The sequence below is a fragment of the Mastigoproctus giganteus genome, chromosome 13, assembly GCF_048544385.1.
Source record: "Mastigoproctus giganteus isolate SK-2022 chromosome 13, ASM4854438v1, whole genome shotgun sequence".
Taxonomy (NCBI): Eukaryota; Metazoa; Arthropoda; class Arachnida; order Uropygi; family Thelyphonidae; genus Mastigoproctus; species Mastigoproctus giganteus.
In genome coordinates, this window is record NC_143587.1 from 104,801,747 (window position 1) to 104,821,399 (window position 19,653).

Consider the following 19,653-nt stretch of genomic DNA (forward strand, 5'->3'; position numbering starts at 1 on the left):
AACAAACTGGGGACTATGTTTAACACATACAAAGAAACGCACGAATATCCAATATGTGACATTAACAACATTGTTTACTTGATTAAATGCCAATCAAATTGTAACGCATGCTATCTCAGGAGTACTACTACTAAATACAGTACAATTAAAACTTCTAACACTCGTGCATATTATCACTATAACAGCTTTAAGACCAATCTAGCTGGCACCGAACTCACGCAGCATGTACATTCCCACAACCACAACCCCCCAATTGACTCAGCTATCACAATTATAAAATTAAAGTCAAGTCATAAAATTTTCCAACACGAAGCACTTGTCATAGAATGGTGTCACCATAGCACCAAGTTTAACGTTTTGAATACGAAAGTCCCAGCAAACCTTTCACCCGTCCGGAACCTTGCACATGTCAAGTTCCCACGTGTCCTGAATGCATCACGGGAACTTAGGATTTCTTTAAATATACAATCCCTTTTCTCTCTTATTATTGCCAACTGAAGACGTTATTGCGAAACCCATCCATTATGACTATTGGCTTCATTTATTAGTTCTTCATAGTTTCAACAATTTGTAGGACAACCAGGGGATGATGTGGTGCAATTCTTCCTTTGGGCAAATTTTAATTACAGGTTTTTAATAATCCCTACTCTTATTTATTTTTAAATTCCATTTCTATGCAACTTAAATGAATTTCCACAACTTTGTCTTAAACACCATACAACTAAGTGGATTATTTGAGGTGAGTACCGTCAGTTAAGCTTTGCTATTATTTTCTTTAAGTCAAATTTCAAAATAATGGTAAATTAAGTTCTATTAATTAACTAAGTGATTACTGTTTCTTACCAACAACCTGTTGTTTTTACAGCAACTTCGGGCATATTGTGCCAGTATTTTTCACAGGCAGATTTAAATTTTCTGCAGACTGAAAAAGCTGAATTAACTCATGGAGGAAAAACTATTTCCTTCACTTGAGATGAGGTAAACTACAGCCTTGCCTGCTAACTTGCTGATCTCTAGATGTGGTTAGTTAGCTATAACCTGAAACTGAAGAGGCCTTTAAGAATTCCTCCAATCTCCAAAACAAGTGACAAACCTGGTGTACTACAATTAGACTCAATATAAGCAAATACTATAGCACTAATTAGAAAAGTTACAAAAATCATTTAAAAAAAGTACTATTAACCAACCTCTTTTTCAGGTTCTTCAGGAACAGTAAACAGCTGACTCTCTCCCATACTTGATATTTCAGCTTCAACAGCATACTTGTGCGTCTTCTAAATTTATATAAGAAAAAATTATTTCGAATAAATGAAAAAATTATTTTTCTGAATATTTATTTTCTCTGATCTGCCTAAAACACATGCTGATTATAAATTTTTTCCAGTGTTTATGGCAATAATATTTATTTATTCAATTAAAACCAAATACACTCTCCAGAACAACATTCATTATATGTTAACCAAAACCAATACATTTATTACAATACTGTACATCAAAAAAACAATAAATGAAATAGCAAGATGTCTAACCAATCAAAAATAGTCAAACGATATGAAATGACAAAATCTGATTAAAATAATTAACAATGTAGGCAAAACAAGACACGGAACTGTTATGCTTTTCATACTAGCCAGCTCCGACAATTAGGAAAATGGCATGAAGTGTCACATACATCAAAATATCAATGAAATGGGGGCCCCAGTACTTATGAAAAAATATTCTGATATTCCTCCTACTGTGAGAGCACATAATTCTTTAAAAGGTCAAGGTAGATTGTTCCCTTAATTGACTTTTCAGGGGGAAGGGGATCCAACGATCAATAAATCAATCAATCATGGACTGATCAAGAACAAAGCCCTTTGGATTATAGGCAACTCTCGGTTTACAAACGAGTTCCGTTCCAAGATGTTGTTCATTACGTGTGTATCTTGCATTCCTCAGCTTTTATGATACATATCGTACACGTTAGCAGCCATTTTAAAGGATTAAAACCATGTACTAAACATCAAATGGTCTATACAATACGTTTTATTATAATATATGTATGCATTATGGTTATCATATACGATACATAACATAAAATAAAACAAGAAAGAATAAAAAAAACAAGATATCGTACTTGTTAATTTTAATTAAAAACAAAGGGTTACAAAATAGAAATAAAGAAAATGAGTACTAACATAATATACGTATTGTACATACATATGTATTCAACTTTTACTGTCAATATCTTCATCAGAGTTCAACATTCTATGCAGCATGGCATGTAAACCGATGTTTTTTTACTGCCTAGATTAGTTTTATTAAACAAGGACAGTTCAGTATAATTATCATATAATAATTTTCTGATAATTAATTGTAATAAATACATTTTTTAAAATGTTTATTTATTTCAATCTTACAATTATGTTCACTATATGTTTGGCACACTAGCGTAGCTACTTTTTTTCGGGCCCGGAGGCAAAGGACATGTTCAGGTCCCTACTTAATTAATGAAAATTGCAAAAACAGGAGACAGCCAAAGACACCGGGCTCCTAAAGGGCCCGGGCCCAGAGGCAATTGCCTTGCCTGCATACATGGTAGCTATGCCACTGGTTTGGCATTTCGTTTTATAAGGAACTCTATCTATTGGAGACTTTAAGTAGAAATTTTGAATGAATTGTGACATTCGTTATAGCGAATGTTCGTAAATCGAACATTCAGAAACCAAGAGTTGCCTGTACTGTAATTTTTATACACTGCATGTGGTTTCTCCAGTAGTGAGAGGACATATTGCTTTAAAAGGTCAAGACAGATTGTTCCCTCAACTGACTTTTCAAGAGAGAGAAAAAAAAACAAAAAAAACCCCCAACAATCAATCAAGACAAAGTTATCCTCCATCACACAAAAGTAGACTCCTTTTTTCGAGATTTAAGAGATGACTGAGTTTTAAAAGGATTAAAATTAACTAAGTTATCTTTGCCCGACTGGAGGTTACCCGATGACCAGCATTTACGGATTTTGTGATGGATGACACCACTTTGCATGGTTTTCGATGTTTGTAAACTAATGGCTGTTTTTAACTCAGTTTTTTATGCTGATTTCAGAAATGTTATTTGTATTTTTATATCAAGTTTTTTCACAAATGCTTAAGTTGATGTCATGAGTTGTATTATTGAGTGTATTAAGTTAGATGTAAATGCTGGGGATTTGTAAACTAAATCTTCACATCTTGGCAAAATTGCTCTGTCATTTGTTTCTTGACCTTGAGAGCTCCATGCAGCAGTATTTATTAGTGCTCAGTTTATTTTTGACGTTATTGTGTGAGACTTTTCCTGAAAAGTGAGTAAGTCTTTACGCAAGTCTTTGAACAATCTGAACTTGTTTTGTTATATTTGTGAAAGTTATGTAGTCCTCAAGCAAAACAAGATATTACAGAATTTGTAAAAATGTGTATTGTGCTTATTTTGGAGTGAAACTTGGTGACCAAAATAAACGATGGCACCACATAAAGTCTGCTGAACTCTGTGTTGAGCATTGCGATTGTGGAAAGTGTTAAAAAGAAGACTATGCCATTTGCAATTTCCATGATTTGGCAGAGGTCTACAAACCACTGTGATGACCATTACTTTTGCTTAGTTAATGTAGAGGGATAAAATACAAGGAGTATGAAGGGCATTGTGTATCCTAATATTCCATATTAGGATACACAAATATTAGATGACCTACCAATTCCATGCTCCAGTTATACTGGAGAATGTAGCAGCAGAGTGTTGAAAGTGAAGCTTCTGAAGACAAAACTGAAGTCAACATACCTAGAGACACTGAGTCCAGCCCTGAACTGTTTTTACAGCATGGACTCAATGATGTGGTAAGAGATTTAAATTTACCAAAGGAATCTACAGAACTTCTTGGTTCCAAACTTAAGTCAAAAAATCTAGCTCATGGGGCATTTTCATCATGGTACAGACACATAGAATGACAACTAGTCCTCTATTTTTCTGAGGACGATTGTATTATTTTTTTGCAGTAATACAAATGACTTAATGAACTATTTAGGAATTAGTTAATCCTACAGAGTGGAGACTTTTTATTGACTTAAAGAGGAGTCTCAAAGGCGTGTTGCTCCACATTGGAAATAAATACGGGTCAATTCCAGTAGCCCACTCTGTACATTTGAAAGAAACACAAGATCTTGAAAAAGTTGACAAATATTAAGTATAAAGAACATGGTTGGTTGGTTGGTTTGTGCTGATTTTAAAGTGATAATTACTTGGACATAGTGTATAGTGCAATTTGACTAGCAGCACTGGGGGGTTCCCCCAACTCCACGACAAATACAGAACTATGTAGAGGCTAGATGGTAGGGTTGTGTTGTTATGGTGTTCATCCAGCCACTTAGCCTAGGGATCTTGTAGAGGCCACAAACTCTTAGTTACCATCCTTTGCAATGGGGAGGCTGGCCAGGTCAGTAGGAAGAAATATGGGGGTAGAGTTGGGAGGGATGTTGGGGGAGTAAAGGTCATGGGTAAAACCCATAAGGTCGCCACATGGGTGCTGCAATCCCATGACAAGATGGAAGACATCTGCAGCAATCTAAACACAGGGAAACTAACATCATGGTCATAAAGATGCATGGCCAACGGGAGAGTGAAACTTCTGGCCATGAGTTGCAGAATATACTGCTGGACCCCTATCAACATAGATGAATGGGGGTGTGCCAGCATAGCCCTGGTGGCTACTATAAGATTCATCCCAGGCTGATGCAAGTAGCTGACCTCCACTACTCCTCTCCAGATATCCAGTGGTACTTGCTATTTGCATCAGTCAGGTGGGGGGGTCAAAGTGACCTGAAATAGATCTTTGATTAGTCCTTTATTTATAGTAGGGTTCCTCTAGATCTGACTTCCCCTGTAGTCCCACACCATTTTGTCAGTTTGGTGCCTAAGAGTCCAGGCACTTTTCCTACACTGAGACAGCATCAGTATCCCACACCTAATGGTATCAGCAATTCATACCTTTAGAGTTGTGAAGTCCTTTGCTTATTCAGGGTTGCTTTGGCAGCTGAGATGCCCTGAATTCATCCCACACCACACTGGGTGTCAGCTTTGATGACACCCAGCATGCACTGAGGAACCATCCAGGAGATCTATTCTGGAATCATCCCACATTGTAGCAGCATCAGCATCATACACCATTAGGTGTTTGCAGTCAAATCAGGTAGTGTCAGATCCAGTGGTCAAGTTTATATGTTTAGATAGGAGTGCTTAAGTTGTGACCCCAGCAGAATCTCGGACTCTTTGGGTCTCATTTCAGTCAGCAAGCTGTGAACACTGCATGTGCATACTCAGTCAGTGCTAGTGTTTCCATGTGGGAATTCCTTCCTAGCATATCTTGGGAAATTTTTGTTTTTCCAAATCCTGAGAAAAATCAGTCAAGAAAATGGAAAAAGTATTATAATTCTCCAGAGAGAATTAAAGCTTAACAATTAACACAGAGCCATTACTGGTTCGAAGGAATCCACCGATGTCAAGTCAAAAGCAAGAGCAGCAAACGGTATCGTGCGAACTGAAGGTTAAGCGGGACCATACTTGCACTTCTCAGGGCCTAAGGCAATAAACTCTTGCAGGGCCATCTTTAAAGATACCAGAGTAAAAAAAAAAAAAAAAAAACCTTGCATATATAAATATAATGGGGGGGGGCAATTATTTTTACCGACCTGTTTAAACAAAAAAGTTGTAATACTACAAAATATAAAGATTCGTGTTTTTTTTCTCTCTCCTGGGGCCCACCTCCAATATCTGTGGGCCCCAGGCTACCGCCTCATGCACCTTTCCCTAAGTACAGAACTGAGATTAAGGTTGACATTTCTGGGAACCGGACAGGAACATGCAGGAGAGAAGCACTCATGATCTAATCAGTCAGCCTTGCTTGTAACTGTTGCCATGTTATGTGTTTGTGGCCTTGTCTGCTTCTAACAATGAGTCATTCTTGCAAATAAAATAAATATTAATAAGTTTATGTGCAATCTTGAAGCTGAGCCATGGTAATATAATTATTGCAACTGATATTAACAGCAATTCCTTGCTGTGGAATAGCCCTTGGACTGACAGTAAAGACCTACTAGAGAAACTCATTAATGCTGATGACCTGAAAGTTGGCAATACCTCGGGATATCTCCCAACGTGCGTGCACCAACTGGAGACTCCTACATTGATTAGTCTGACAAATGAAATTTCATTGTTAGTCTGGAAAATGAAAGAAATTACAACTAAGTCCAAGACTGGCAAGTTCATACCTCGTGGAGTGGAAGCAACCATAATCCATCACATTCAGCATTGCTCCACCTGTCAATATCGGAAGAACAAGAAACCTTCCTGAATACAAAAGATACAACAGTAAACTTGCAGATTGGGATATCTTTGAACTCCACATCAGAAACTTTGCTACTACAGATAACATAACTGGTTAAAAAGCCTTCTATCTGAAGAACAAGCATTAGAATTCCAAAAACTCATCATCTCTGCCTGTGAAGCTTGCATTCCCAGGAGAAAATGCAGATCTCTCCACATCCACAGGTGGACCAATGATTAACTCAACTTAGATCATATGAGTATCTCCAGAAGACAGTACCAAAATTCCAAGAGAAATAGCAGACCACATGATGGAATACTTCGAATTCAGGAAGTCTACAAAGAAAGAGGTGGGTCATCATCCATAGAATCATCTAGCATTAGTAGAGGTAGTATAAGCAAGCTTATACAGCATAAGCAACCCCCCCCCCATTTCACCCATCCATTTTATTTAAGCTAACTGCCACAGCAACAAATGGAAGTTTGTTCCAGCAATCAACTATCCACTGGCTAAAGGCAGATTTCTGCACATCTATTTGTCAATTGAATTTATGTCCCCTCAGGTGCATAAATTCAAGTCCCATCAGTACCAAGCTTGCTCAAACCATTCAAGGTCTTACACATTGAAATCAGACAATCATCTTGCAGGTGCCTCCAGACGATGTAATCTGCAGAACTTAAGCCTTTCTTGGTAAGAGCAACCCTTTGTTTCTCTCATCAATCTCATTGCCATTCTCTGTAAACTAAGGAAAAAAGAAAGTTTGGGAAACTGTCAGTAGGACTGGTAATGAGGATCCCTGGAAGCTATCTACAAGCTTGTCATGGATAAATTCATGACTAGAAATTCAGGGTAAACCTGAGCCAACAACTTGGTTGCAAGCTGCGAACAATACGCTGGATGTCATTATGCAACACGACTTATTCCAGCAAGAGAGTAGCCTACAAACCATTTATGCATCTAGATCACCTGATACATCAAGGCAGTCTGCACAAGGAATCATTCCTAAAGGTGGAAATTGTTTTTTGCAGTGAAAACAAACCAGACTGGGGCAGTGTCCTGGACCTGATCTCATGAAGGCTGATGTTATCAAATGGATCTGGGTCATCTCTCCCAAAATCATAATCTCCTTAACTTGTGCCTTCGTGCTGGAGTGTTCCCTCCTTGTGGAAAACAGTGCAGATCAAGATCATCCTAAAAGAACTCATGTGTACCCTATATCAGTGTTTCCCAAACTTTTTCAGTCACAAAACACTTTTCATCTCACAATATATTTACGGAACACTTACAAAACACAAGTCTAGTGAGAGCCAAAGAACTGTTTGCTGATATTTTATTACATACGATGCACTGTAGATCAGGAGCATCTTTATTTTCAACACATGTAAAGCCGAAATTCAAATAACTGTCATCGTACTTTAATTTTGGTCTTTTATTAGGGGATTTTTGGGCTGCGATTGTTCATCTTCACTTTGATGTGTGACAATATTGTGTTCGTTTTCATCGACCACAGTTGCAATACTAGAAGTACTTGCTTCTTGTTTTAAAGTTCCTTTTTTCAACCAAATCCATGGTCATTTATTTTAATAATAATATTTCAAAATATTGATAAAATTATCAAAAAAAATTTATACAAGGAAATGAGTTTAGTTATGATATTAGTTTGCTTCCCCCTCTCCATCAACCTGTGTAGTCCAGGCTAAATCTCATATGAATGGAATATTAGATCACTACATTGTAATTTTTTTGTAGATGTCATTACCTATACACATACTTCTCTATGCCAAAGTCCACCAAAATAAAGTGTTCTGCAGTCTATTTGATTATTAGTCTATGCCAGTATATTAATAACCAAAAAAAATTATATTAAAAATTATAATGATATAATAGTGGTGTACGCTACAAATATGCAAATTTATTTAATTTATTAATTACGATTTTTCACAGAACACTTGTTCACATCTCTCAGAACACAGTTTGGGAAAGCTGCCCTATATACACAAAAGATATTTTATTTTATGTGAAAACATCTTTGACGAAAATCAAAACCATTTAAATTTTTAAAATCGCACACACAGAACTGAAGTTATGAATGATGTAATGTTTTATGCTCCTACTCGCTACTTACTCTACCGAATCAACGTTAGTGATTGAGTTAGCGTCATTTAGGAAGTGACATCATTTGTGTCACTTCCATCTCACATGTTTTTACCAATCAGTTTTACTTCAGTCTGAAAAATTTAGTAGGTGCTGCCAAAGATGTTTTCACATCAAAAATCGAGACAAACCTGACTCCTATTGGCCAATAGCTCTCTTCTCTAATATTGGCAAAATCCTGGAGAAACTTATCATAGTCAGATTTACGACTGCATACCAATCTAGAAATCTTCACTGCACCACCAAATATGGCTTCAAGAAATGCAAAAGAGCTGAGAATGCTATCAGGTCTGTGATGGCACTAGCATTACTGACAGGAAATATGCCCTGTCTCTTTGTGGACTTCAAATGGAACTTTGACACCCTTTCGTGGCAGAGTGTCCTGGAGAGGTTCTGAGAGGCCGGGGTGTCAAGTCCCATATATCGATTGATGACGACTTACCTGGACAACAAAAAGCTTATTATTAAACCTGGCATAGATGAAAGCTCCAAACCAATAACTAGAGGGTGCCCCCAGGGCTCAATCCTAGAATTTGTCAAATTCTAGGATCTAGGAATGATCCCAGCCATTTGTCAAAAACTCCTTTCCTGGAATGCTGTTTTTGACAAATGGCTGGCAAAACAACATCCAAACACTGCCAAATTTGGCTAAGCAGATGATTGTATATGGGTACTCAAGGTTACAGCTAGAGAACACAGATATGCTGAATAATCTCTCTGAATGGTGCTGCACCAGTAAGTTCTCAGTTTATGTTCTAAAAAAGGAGACAAATGATTCTTAAGGGAAATCTAAATGTTTGAAGATCACCACAGATCAAATACAGAAAGGAACAGATCAAATATGAAAAAAACATAAATATTTAGGTGTGCTCCTGGATGCCAAACTCTCTTTGGTTCCCCATTCCAAATTTATTGAATAAAAGGTCAAGAGGTATGTGCTGGCAAGCTTCTTAGGGTTACCTGCAGGGATGGGTCTTTAAGGAGCACACACTTAAACTTTACTATGACTGTATCTTCCATCTTCCTTCCAAGTACAGAGCTCTGGTGCTTGGGGACATCATATTGATATTTTGGCAGTGAAAAAACATTTCACTCAGGCTCAAAGAACAATTTTACTAATGATTTTCAGAGCCTGCAGGACGGTCTCAACCCGGGCCCTGCAGGAAATTACTGGTTTACCTTGAGGTCTCCTACCATCTCAAATACCATCTTAGAAGGAATTGTTTGCACTACTCGAGGCATGGTGACTTATCTAATCAGATCTCAGTGGAGAGGAACAGAATTAGAATGGAATTAGTAACGCTCTGGCAACAATCATGGAATAACAACCTTAGGTATTGCTAAGGAATTCAATAAACAACAGCTCAGATGGCTCATCCCAGGATTATTCATTTCTTGTCTGCTCACCGGATATGATAGTTTTAATGCAAAGTTGTCTGCCTTTGGACTTGCCCCAGTTCATGAAACTTTGCAGATAAGGTGTTCAGAAGAAGACTTCTTGTGCATTCCCTATCTTAAAGACCTGTCACCAGAGGTTTCCCCCAGAGTTCTGTACTTGGACCATTTTTGTGTTTGGTTGTTTTTGTTTTTTTATGGTGCAAAACTGACTATGGTTATAATGCACCACTTCACCCATTTTTGTGGTCAATCTGTATCTGTGCTTGATGAGTTTCTTGCTATGGATTTGGGCCAGGCTGACTGCATAACATTTGCAATGATCATGTACTGACTGTCCTGGACAACATTAGCTCTATCTTCTTGAAGATAGAGCTAATGCTTCTATCTCGCTGCTGTATTCTTGGACTGTGCAGAACAAACTCACAATTTCTAATGAAAAGACAAAAATGATTTTTCTCAAAGAGGAAACCTTGACACTAGGAGACTCCCAACCATCAAAATTGGAACAGCTTCTATAAGACTTGTCCCTGAGCTCAATTATCTGGGTATCATCCTGGACTGCAAACTTACTTTATTGCAATAAAATCAGGAAGTATGCTGCACTAATCAAGATGTACTTGATTAGTGCAGCTTTATAAAGCTGTTTTCTTGCCTATAATTTGTTATGGTGCTGCGGCTTGGTGCCACAGAGCCACCCTGATATAAAATTCAAATAAGCTGCAGAGTATCCAAAGTACCACGTTACTCACAATATCCAGGGTGTGCTGCTGTGAGCACCTCAGTCCTCCAGGTCCTCGTTGGCACTTTGCCCCTGGCCTTGGAGGTCATCTGCTGTGGCCTCAATCAACTTCAGAAAGTTCTCTTCTACCATCTTGAGATACAATTTGGACGTGTCTAATGATATACAAGAGGTAAAGAGGAACATAAAAAAAAAAAAACCCACTTTTATCAGTTATGGCAGTCATGCTAGGATAACACCAACAAAGGACCACCACCAAACGTTTTATTCCAGATGTAGCAATCACCAGTCTTAAGCTTGTTTGTTTGTATGTTTGTTATTTGGTTTTTAGGAGCATTAGCAACTAAGGCCATATTGCTCCGCGGATATGCGGTGGTCATTCCCTGACCTTTCCGCATCCTCCATATTTGGTGGTCACGGGCTCGAACCCCAGTTCGAGCCCGTGACCACCAAACTACGTGCCACTACTACTGCTACTACTACTTTAAATATACAGTAAACCCCCGCTATTCGCGGGGTGGGGTGTGTTACGTTCCTGAGAAATGTCGCGAATACCGAAAACGCGAATACTGAGTTATTGCTTCCATGGTAATAAAGGAGTTCCGTTCCAAAGTATGAAATATATAAGAAAAACTAGTCTAAAATTTTGTCTATGTATGTATTATATGTACTTCATAATATGACTGTACATAGACAGTACATAGTGAAATGCAAGCATATGGCATCGAAATGAAAATAAGAAACAATTTAATATTAAATGTAATATTTATTAGAAATTTCAAACAAATCTTTCAAACCAGCGCCTTTGCTAGCAAAAAAACTTATCCCGTCAATGCTATCACCAGTTTCGCTAAAGTGTTGATAAAGGAGTTTTGCCTTTTCACAAATGATGAGTGAACTTAAACGGAATTTTATTTTGAGTTCGGTGTTCTATCCACAGATTTAAAGCCTTTTCCATTTTTTTCTAATTTAACATCACGAGTTACAGAGCAAATTTTTGAAGCAATTAGCGCGTTTTCACGGACACTACGGCAGATTTTTTCTTCCGATTTTTTGATTGATCATACCGTTAACTCATTGATTTTATAATGTTTTGCCATTGAAGAGACTTTCACCATTAGAAATTTTGTCTAATAACTCAATTTTATTCGCTAATGTCATCACCTTCTTTCATATAGATCTGTGAGTTTAACTTCTGTTCCTGGAAAATTAATGGAAGCACTGGTTAAAGAAGCACTGCAGGATCATCTAGACAAGACTTCAGTTATAGCTCGGACACAGCATGGTTTTGTTAAGGGGAAGTCTTGCCTGACCAATTTGATTGGATACTATGATGCAGTTACAAAAGAACTGGATGCAGGGAATAACTTTTATATTATGTACTTGGATCTTAGAAAGGCTTTTGATACTGTTGCACATGGAAGACTGCTGCACAAATTGGAGCAGTGTGGCATTGGAGGCAAATTGCTGCTATGGATAAAGGGGTGGTTGAGGGGGAGAAGACAGAGAGTGGTAATTAATGGATACTGCTCATCATGGACTAATGTTATTAGTGGAGTCCCTCAGCGTTCAGTATTGGGTCCTTTATTGTTTTCTGTATTTATAAATGATATTTATGATGGTATATCAAGCTTAATGTCCAAGTTTGCAGACGATACGAAGGTTGGCAGGGTTGTCAAGGACACTACTGACACTATGCTGCTGCAACAGGATCTGGAAAGGTTGAGCAGATGGGCTGAGAGGTGGCAAATGAAGTTTAACATTGACAAATGTAAAGTACTACGTATGGGAAACAGCAACCCCAGAGCAACGTATCAACTCTGTGGTACTACACTAACAGTGGGGGTGGTTGTGCAGGCAGATATGAAGTTCTCTGAGCAGTGCAGACGGGCTGCAAGAGTAGGTCATGGTGTATTGTCAATGATATATAGGAATTTTTCTAGTAGGGATAAGAAGGTGATTATTCCCTTGTATAAGGCAATGGTCAGGCCACACGTAGAGTACTGTTTACAGGTCTGGAGACCTCATTTCAAGAAGGATGTAGAGCTGCTGGAACGAGTACAGAGAAGGGCAACAAGATTAGTGAATGGAACAAAGGGGTGCTCTTACGAAGAAAGGCTTAAGTTTTGCGAATTACAGTGTCTGGAGACTAGGCACCAGCGAGGTGATCTGATAGAAGTGTACAAAGCCTTGAATGGTTTGAGCATGCTCAATGCTGATGGGATTCTTCCTCTTGCTCAGAATAATCACCTGAGAGGGCATAAATTCAAATTGAGGAAAGACTGATGTAGGATAGATGTGCGGAAATTTGCATTTAGCCAGCGGGTGGTTGGTAGGTAGGTGGAACAGACTTCCATCCCTTGTCGTGGAAGTTGATAGCCTAAATAAGTTTAAGGCTCAGCTGGACAGGTATTTCGAACGAACAGAGGGGTGAAGTGGAAGTGGTTATTTTTTATTTATTTATTTTTTTTTTTTTTTGGCTGATGCTGCATAAGCTTGCTTTCTTGCATCAAATGCCTCTACTAATGCTAATGCTAATATTTTCACATTTCTCTTGTTATTCGTAGCCATATTTTTGTACGGGTAAAAAAGAACTTGTCCACAATAAAGGCACTTCTTCCGTTAACACATTCAAAAAAGTCTGTTTTACACTGCAAAACAGTAGATTTATCACTTTTGTAAGTGATAATAAATCTACATAAATTGAATAAATTTATCAATTTATAAATTGATAAATTTATTCAATTTATAAGCATATAAATTAAAAGCAAACGACCAAACCTTCCATGACAAGCACATAACACATACTGAACAAGGATTAGTGAGAAACATCCACGCTCGCGATTTTGTCACCCCTCTCCCCCCCACCCACTGAACGCTGTTTTGACAATGAAAGATATTTTTAGCCACGCCCATGTTTTTGTATGGCTGAAAATATTCACGGCGCTTTAAAATTCACATTTTTTTAGGCTTCATTTTATATTAAATCAGCGATCGCGAATACTGATACCCGAAATAGCGGGGGTTTACTGTATTATGTTGGCTACTATACATGTCAAGATACTACATGTATTATGTTGAAAGGGGTTCGCGAAAAAAAATATTATGTTGAAAGGGGTTTGCGAGTCAAAAAAGGTTGGAAACCGCTGTACTATATCTACGCCAGAGGCTACAGAAGGCCAAGAATGGACCTCACTCCTGGGCTTGACATCTACCTGTGAATAAACTTTGACCTGCTTAGAGACTCTTCAGGTCCAAATCAGGACTATCATTTGACAACTCATCAGTCAAAACTGACCAAATTGGGATATGATATCTGTCTCTTTCAAACCAAACACCTATTGCTGACCCCCCTCTGTGGCAGGACTTCTCTGCATACAACTATCCTCTTGAACTTCTACTTTGCTGACACAATGATTTGACTCCCAAATTTGACTGCTGACCCTCTTCTGGGGCGGGATCTGTCTTGTGATCTGCTTTTTTGGTAATGCTGAATAGGATCCTTCTTAGCTACTGCATGCTAGCTCTTCTGGAGCAGGATTTTCGAAGCCAACTCCTCCTAGGGGTAGGAATTTAGGCGACCTTGGTTACCAGGGTGGGATTATCACTTCTGAGGTTTGCAGTAACTTGCTGACCCCACTAGGGGTCAGCAAGTTACTGCAATCTGGATACCACTGTCCATCTACTACACCTATCTCTGAACTCTTTACCTGATATCTTCTGACCTCTATAGGAATGCCTATTGCTTTCACCCCCACCTATCTATCTCTATTTCCTCTCCTAACCTACTCAACCCACTTCTCCCATTATTCTCCCACCCCCCCCACTGGCCAACAAATCTAGCAGACAAACTCACCACTCTACACAAACCTACACTACACTGACACGGCCAGAGTTTTGGCTCGCTATGAAAAGAACGGTGGAGCCCCGGAGTCTGCAACAAAGTACACAATGACAAACTTCACAAGACTTTTCTTGTTCCTCATTTAATCCCTTCAACTTAAGTTTTCGAACTCCATTCACACATTTCCTGAAAATGACAATCTACAGGAATTCAAATTACCCCCGCTTAACGCTGATAATTTGTTCTGGAAAAACAGAGCGCTAAGTGAATCAGCGCTAAGCGAGCACCATATTCCCCGTAATGTAACATATGTATTTGTAAGTCACGGTCTATACCATCGCGACTCTCAAATAATAAACGGTAGTGAAAAGACGCCAAATGACAGTCAAATTTTTTAATATTAAAAATCTGTACATATAAAATAAACTTCGTTACATACATATATAATTATGGAAGCAGTCAAAATTTAAACTTAAAATATCAATTAAAATCATGAATCTATTAATCTGATGGCCATGAGCTGTCGACTTTTCGTATCTTTGGTCGATTTTGGGTTGTACTTTGGCTCTCTTCCTAGTAAACTAAAAGGGGTTTTACTTTAAAATCTCCCGCAGCATTACAACTCAACAATAAAGTCAACCGATCCTTCGCCGCTTTCAAGCCTGGCATGTTTTCTTCTTCTTTTGATGTGAAACTTCTTTTAGGCATTTGTTTCCAAAAAAGTCCTGTTTCATCTATGTTAAAAAGTATAACACCTCTCTTCAATAATTTTAAGTTCTTTTTTGAAAGTTTCGACTCCTCCTTGACAGCTTCTCACTGAATTTTAAATCTATTGAACCAGCCCTTGCTAGCTTTAAATAGTTCCACATTTTTTTTTTTTTTTTCTAGGGTGAGATTTCTTCAGATCATCATATAGGCTAATCGCTTTTTATTTAATAATATTTAACTTAGCATTAGCAGAGGCATATGATACAAGAAAGCAAGCTTATGCAGCAACAGCCAAAAAAAAAAAAAAAAAAAAAACACTTCCATTTCACCCCTCCGTTCATTCGAAATACCTGTCCAGCTGAGCCTTAAATTTATTTAGGCTATCAACTTCCACAACAAGGGATGGAAGTCTGTTCCACCAACCAACTACCCGCTGGCTATAGGCAAATTTCCGCACCTTTCTTTCCTCAATCTCAATTTATTCCCTCTCAGGTGATTATTCTGACCAAGAGGGAGAATCCTATCAGCATTGAGCATGCTCAAACCATTCAAGGCTTTATACACCTCTATCAGATCACCTCGCCAGTGCCTAGTCTCCAGACACTGTAATTTGCAAAACTTAAGCCTTTCTTCTTAAGCAACCCTTTGTTCCATTCACTAATCTTGTTGCCCTTCTCTGTACTCGTTCCAGCAGCTCTACATCCTTCTTGAAATGAGGCCTCCAGACCTGTATACAGTACTCAAGGTGTGGCCTAACGATTGCATTATACAAGGGAATAATCACCTCCTTATCCCTGCTGGAAAAATTCCTGTATATCACTGGCAAGACACCACAAGCTACTCTTGCAGACCGTCTACACTGTTCAGAAACTTTCATATTTGCCTGCACAATTACCCCCAGGTCCTTTTCATTCTTTACCACTGTCAGTGTAGTACCACAGATTTGATATATTACTCTGGGGTTGCTGTTTCCCATATGTAGTACTTTACATTTGTCAATGTTAAATTTCATTTGCCACCTCTCAGCCCATCTGCTCAACCTTTCCAGCTCCTGTTGCAGCAGCATAGCGTCAGTAGTGTCCTTAACAACCCTGCTAACCTTTGTATCATCTGCAAGCTTGGACATTAAGCTTGATATACCATCATCAATATCATTTATAAATACAGAAAACAACAATGGACCCAACACTGAACCCTGAGGGACTCCACTAATAACATTAGTCCATGATGAGCAGTGTCCATTGATTACCATTCTCTGTCTTCTCCCCCTCAACCATCCCTTTATCCATAGCAGAAATTTGCCTCCAATGCCACACTGCTCCAATTTGTGCAGCAGTCTTCCATGTGCAACAGCATCAAAAGCTAAGATCCAAATATATAATATCAAAGTTATTCCCTGCATCCAGTTCTTTTGTGACTGCATCATAGTATCCATCAAATTAGTCAGGCAAGACTTTCCCTTAACAAAACCAGGCTGTGTCCGAGCTATAACTGAAGTCTTGTCTAGATGATCCTGCAGTGCTTCTTTTACCTGTGCCTCCATTAATTTTCCTGGAACAGAAGTTAAACTCACAGGTCTATAATTACTTGTGGTTTACCATTTTTACCATTTGATCCTCCTTTGTGAATTGGGGTCACATTTGCACATCTCCAGTCTATGGGTACCTCCGCTCAGTCCAAAGAAGCTCTCATAATTATGGCTAAGGGTTTGCTTACTTCCTTTGCTGCCTCCTTTAATATAACTGGATAGATCCCATCCACCCCAGGTGCCTTTTTTATGTTTATCCTCAACAATCTCTCCTCCACTTTCCTCTCAGTTATTACAAAATCATCCAGCTCACTGCCAATGTTTACTTTACCTACATCATTCTCCTTCCTGAATAACTCCTCATGCGTGAATGGAGATGCAAAATACTCGTTTAGATTGTTAGCCACCTGAGCAGGATCCTCAACTGTTGAACCATCAATATCCAGTGGACCAATCTTCATCCCTTTCCTTCTAGAGTTTACATAGGTGAAGAACTCTTTTCTGTTTTTCTTTGCATCCTTTGCCAAGGATTTCTCATAATCTGCTTTTGCCTGCCTAATCTCCTTTGTGACTTGGTTACAGACCAGCTTATATCTATCATAGCCTTCCATGTCACCCATTAATTTATCCCATGCATTTTTCTTCTCTGCCATATGTCTCATTAGTTCATAAGACATCCATTTAGGCCTAAACCTTGAACAATATTGCTTAGTTGGTATATAAAGCCTAGTAGCTTCCAAGATAAGTTCTTCAACAGTGACCTGTACTTTTAATTCTGCCGGTCTCCTACTCTTAATATCATTAGTGCCAACAGGTGCAACTATATCACCTTAAAAGATGATATCCGCTCTACAACGTATATAACATCTTTTAAAAGATGATATCCGCTCTACAACTTCATCAACCTTTGCTCCTGGCAGATATAACCTGGTCCTGTTCCACCTATCCTTTTTACAAAGCATGTTCCCCGTTTCCCTGACAATAGAGTCACCAACAACTACTAGTTCCTGTGGGACCAGCGCATTCTGCCTGGGGTTGCTGCTGTGTTGCGTGATGACCAAGTGCAAGCTCTGGCGTTGATGTGGGCAGCTGAGAGCTTGATTGTCCCTCAATTTAGATCCTTCGAGGGCGTCCACCCTGTCCTTCAAGCTCTCATATAGGCCCATAACAACGCCGAGTTTTCACCTGATTTCCTTACACTCCTTACATCGTGCACACACACAAAGACATTCCCCATGGCAATATCATGTCCCATACCTGATTGCTCCACAAACATCATGCAAGCAGTGCATTTTAAAAGGCTGTGATTCAGAGTGCAACTGCCCCTTCAGTTCTCCCCTGAGCCACAGCACTCCCATTAGCTTGAGCCTTTTGCTTTGCTGCTCTAGTCTGAATCATGATTTCGATTTAATTTCAATAAAATTTAAATTTCAGTACAAAATTATAACCCTAAACTTGTATCCTAACACAGTTATAACGCTATACAGTCTGTCCTCGTATAACACGTGTTTGCATTACACGAATTCGATCATACACGATTTATAAATAGGGGAACGATATCTTACATAACACGAACCGAATTCGCTTATGCACGATTCGTCTTTGTGTTTACAAGAAATGGTAGTCGAACGCGGCGGAATCACCACAACTGAACACAACACAGTAGGAATGAAGAGAAGATTCTGAAATTTTGTTTTTATGATTTCGTGGAAGGGGAAACACATTTAACATAATAATGTAAAAATCAACAGAATTTCAGCTACTGTATCGGTATTATCGCAAATGTAATTAGATCGACTTTTACTACCCGTTTATAACAGATTCCACTAGTAGGAACCACCAATAAACTGGAAACTGCAAATTGTTTTTATTGTTTTATGGTAGTGACCTCCAGAAATGTGCTTTAGTAAAACATAAGCATGTAATATGTGAGAATAGTGTGTTTTCGCCTTTACTGCATTGTTTATTCAGTTTGTACACGGGCGTTGCATCGTTTATTCAGTTGCTACTTGTTCGCTGTGCGTTTATGTATATCAAGCTTGCCTCCTCATTTTTGTTCAGTTTATAATTGTGCTCTATTCTCAAAAAAATTAGTAAAATACTTGAAAAAAGTGTAAAAAGGAAGCGTTCTGGTGAAAATACTTCAGAGAGAAAAAGAAAAGCAATATCAATAGAAGAAAAATATGAAATTGTGAAACGCTTTGACCGGAATGAAAGAACATGCGATATTGTGCGTGCTACAGGCCTAAATGAGGGAACGCTGAGAACAATTAGAAAGAATGCAGAAAAAATAAAAGCAACTTTCATAGCAGGAACAACACAAAGTGTAACAAAATCAGTTAGATCAAGACACAAAGAACTGGAAGAGATGGAACGTCTTTTATCTGTTTGGATAGAAGGTCAAACAAAGAAGAGATCAGGAACAAGTTTGCTTACGATAAAAGCAAAAGCATTGGCAATATTTGAAGACCTGAGAAATAAAGCTGAAAACCCTCAAGAAGTGCCTCCCTTTACTGCCAGTAGTGGCTGGTTCAACAATTTCAGGAAACGTCACGCTTTCCATAATGTGAAATTATCAGGTGAAGCTGCGAGTGCAGATGAAGCAGCAGCAAAGGCATTTCCGCCGATACTGAAAAAACTAATTGAGGAAGAGGGCTATACATTGGACCAAATTTTCAACTTTGATGAAACCGGACTGTATTGGAAAAAAATGCCATCACGAACATATATCTCAAGAGAGGAAGCACGAGCTCCAGGCTACAAGGCTGCTAAGAATAGGTTTACCGTTATGTTAGGAGCAAATGCAAGTGGCGACTTGAAACTGAAGCCTGTTATAGTTTATCATGCAGCCAATCCACGAGTGTTAAAAGGGATCACAAGGACTACCCTGGGTGTTTACTTTAGGAACAGCAGAAGAGGGTGGATGACAGGGCAGATCTTCACTGAAC

At 38.6% G+C, this 19,653-nt stretch overlaps 1 protein-coding gene across 1 annotated transcript in view; it reads right to left on the bottom strand.

The window, feature by feature from the left end:
• LOC150076326 (gamma-tubulin complex component 2-like) overlaps nucleotides 1-19,653 on the bottom strand; it is a 210,126-nt gene that overhangs the window by 36,438 nt on the left and 154,035 nt on the right. The window contains 1 exon segment of the mRNA XM_090388143.1: nucleotides 1,188-1,274. Within this exon segment, the coding sequence (XP_090244269.1) occupies nucleotides 1,188-1,274 (87 nt within the window).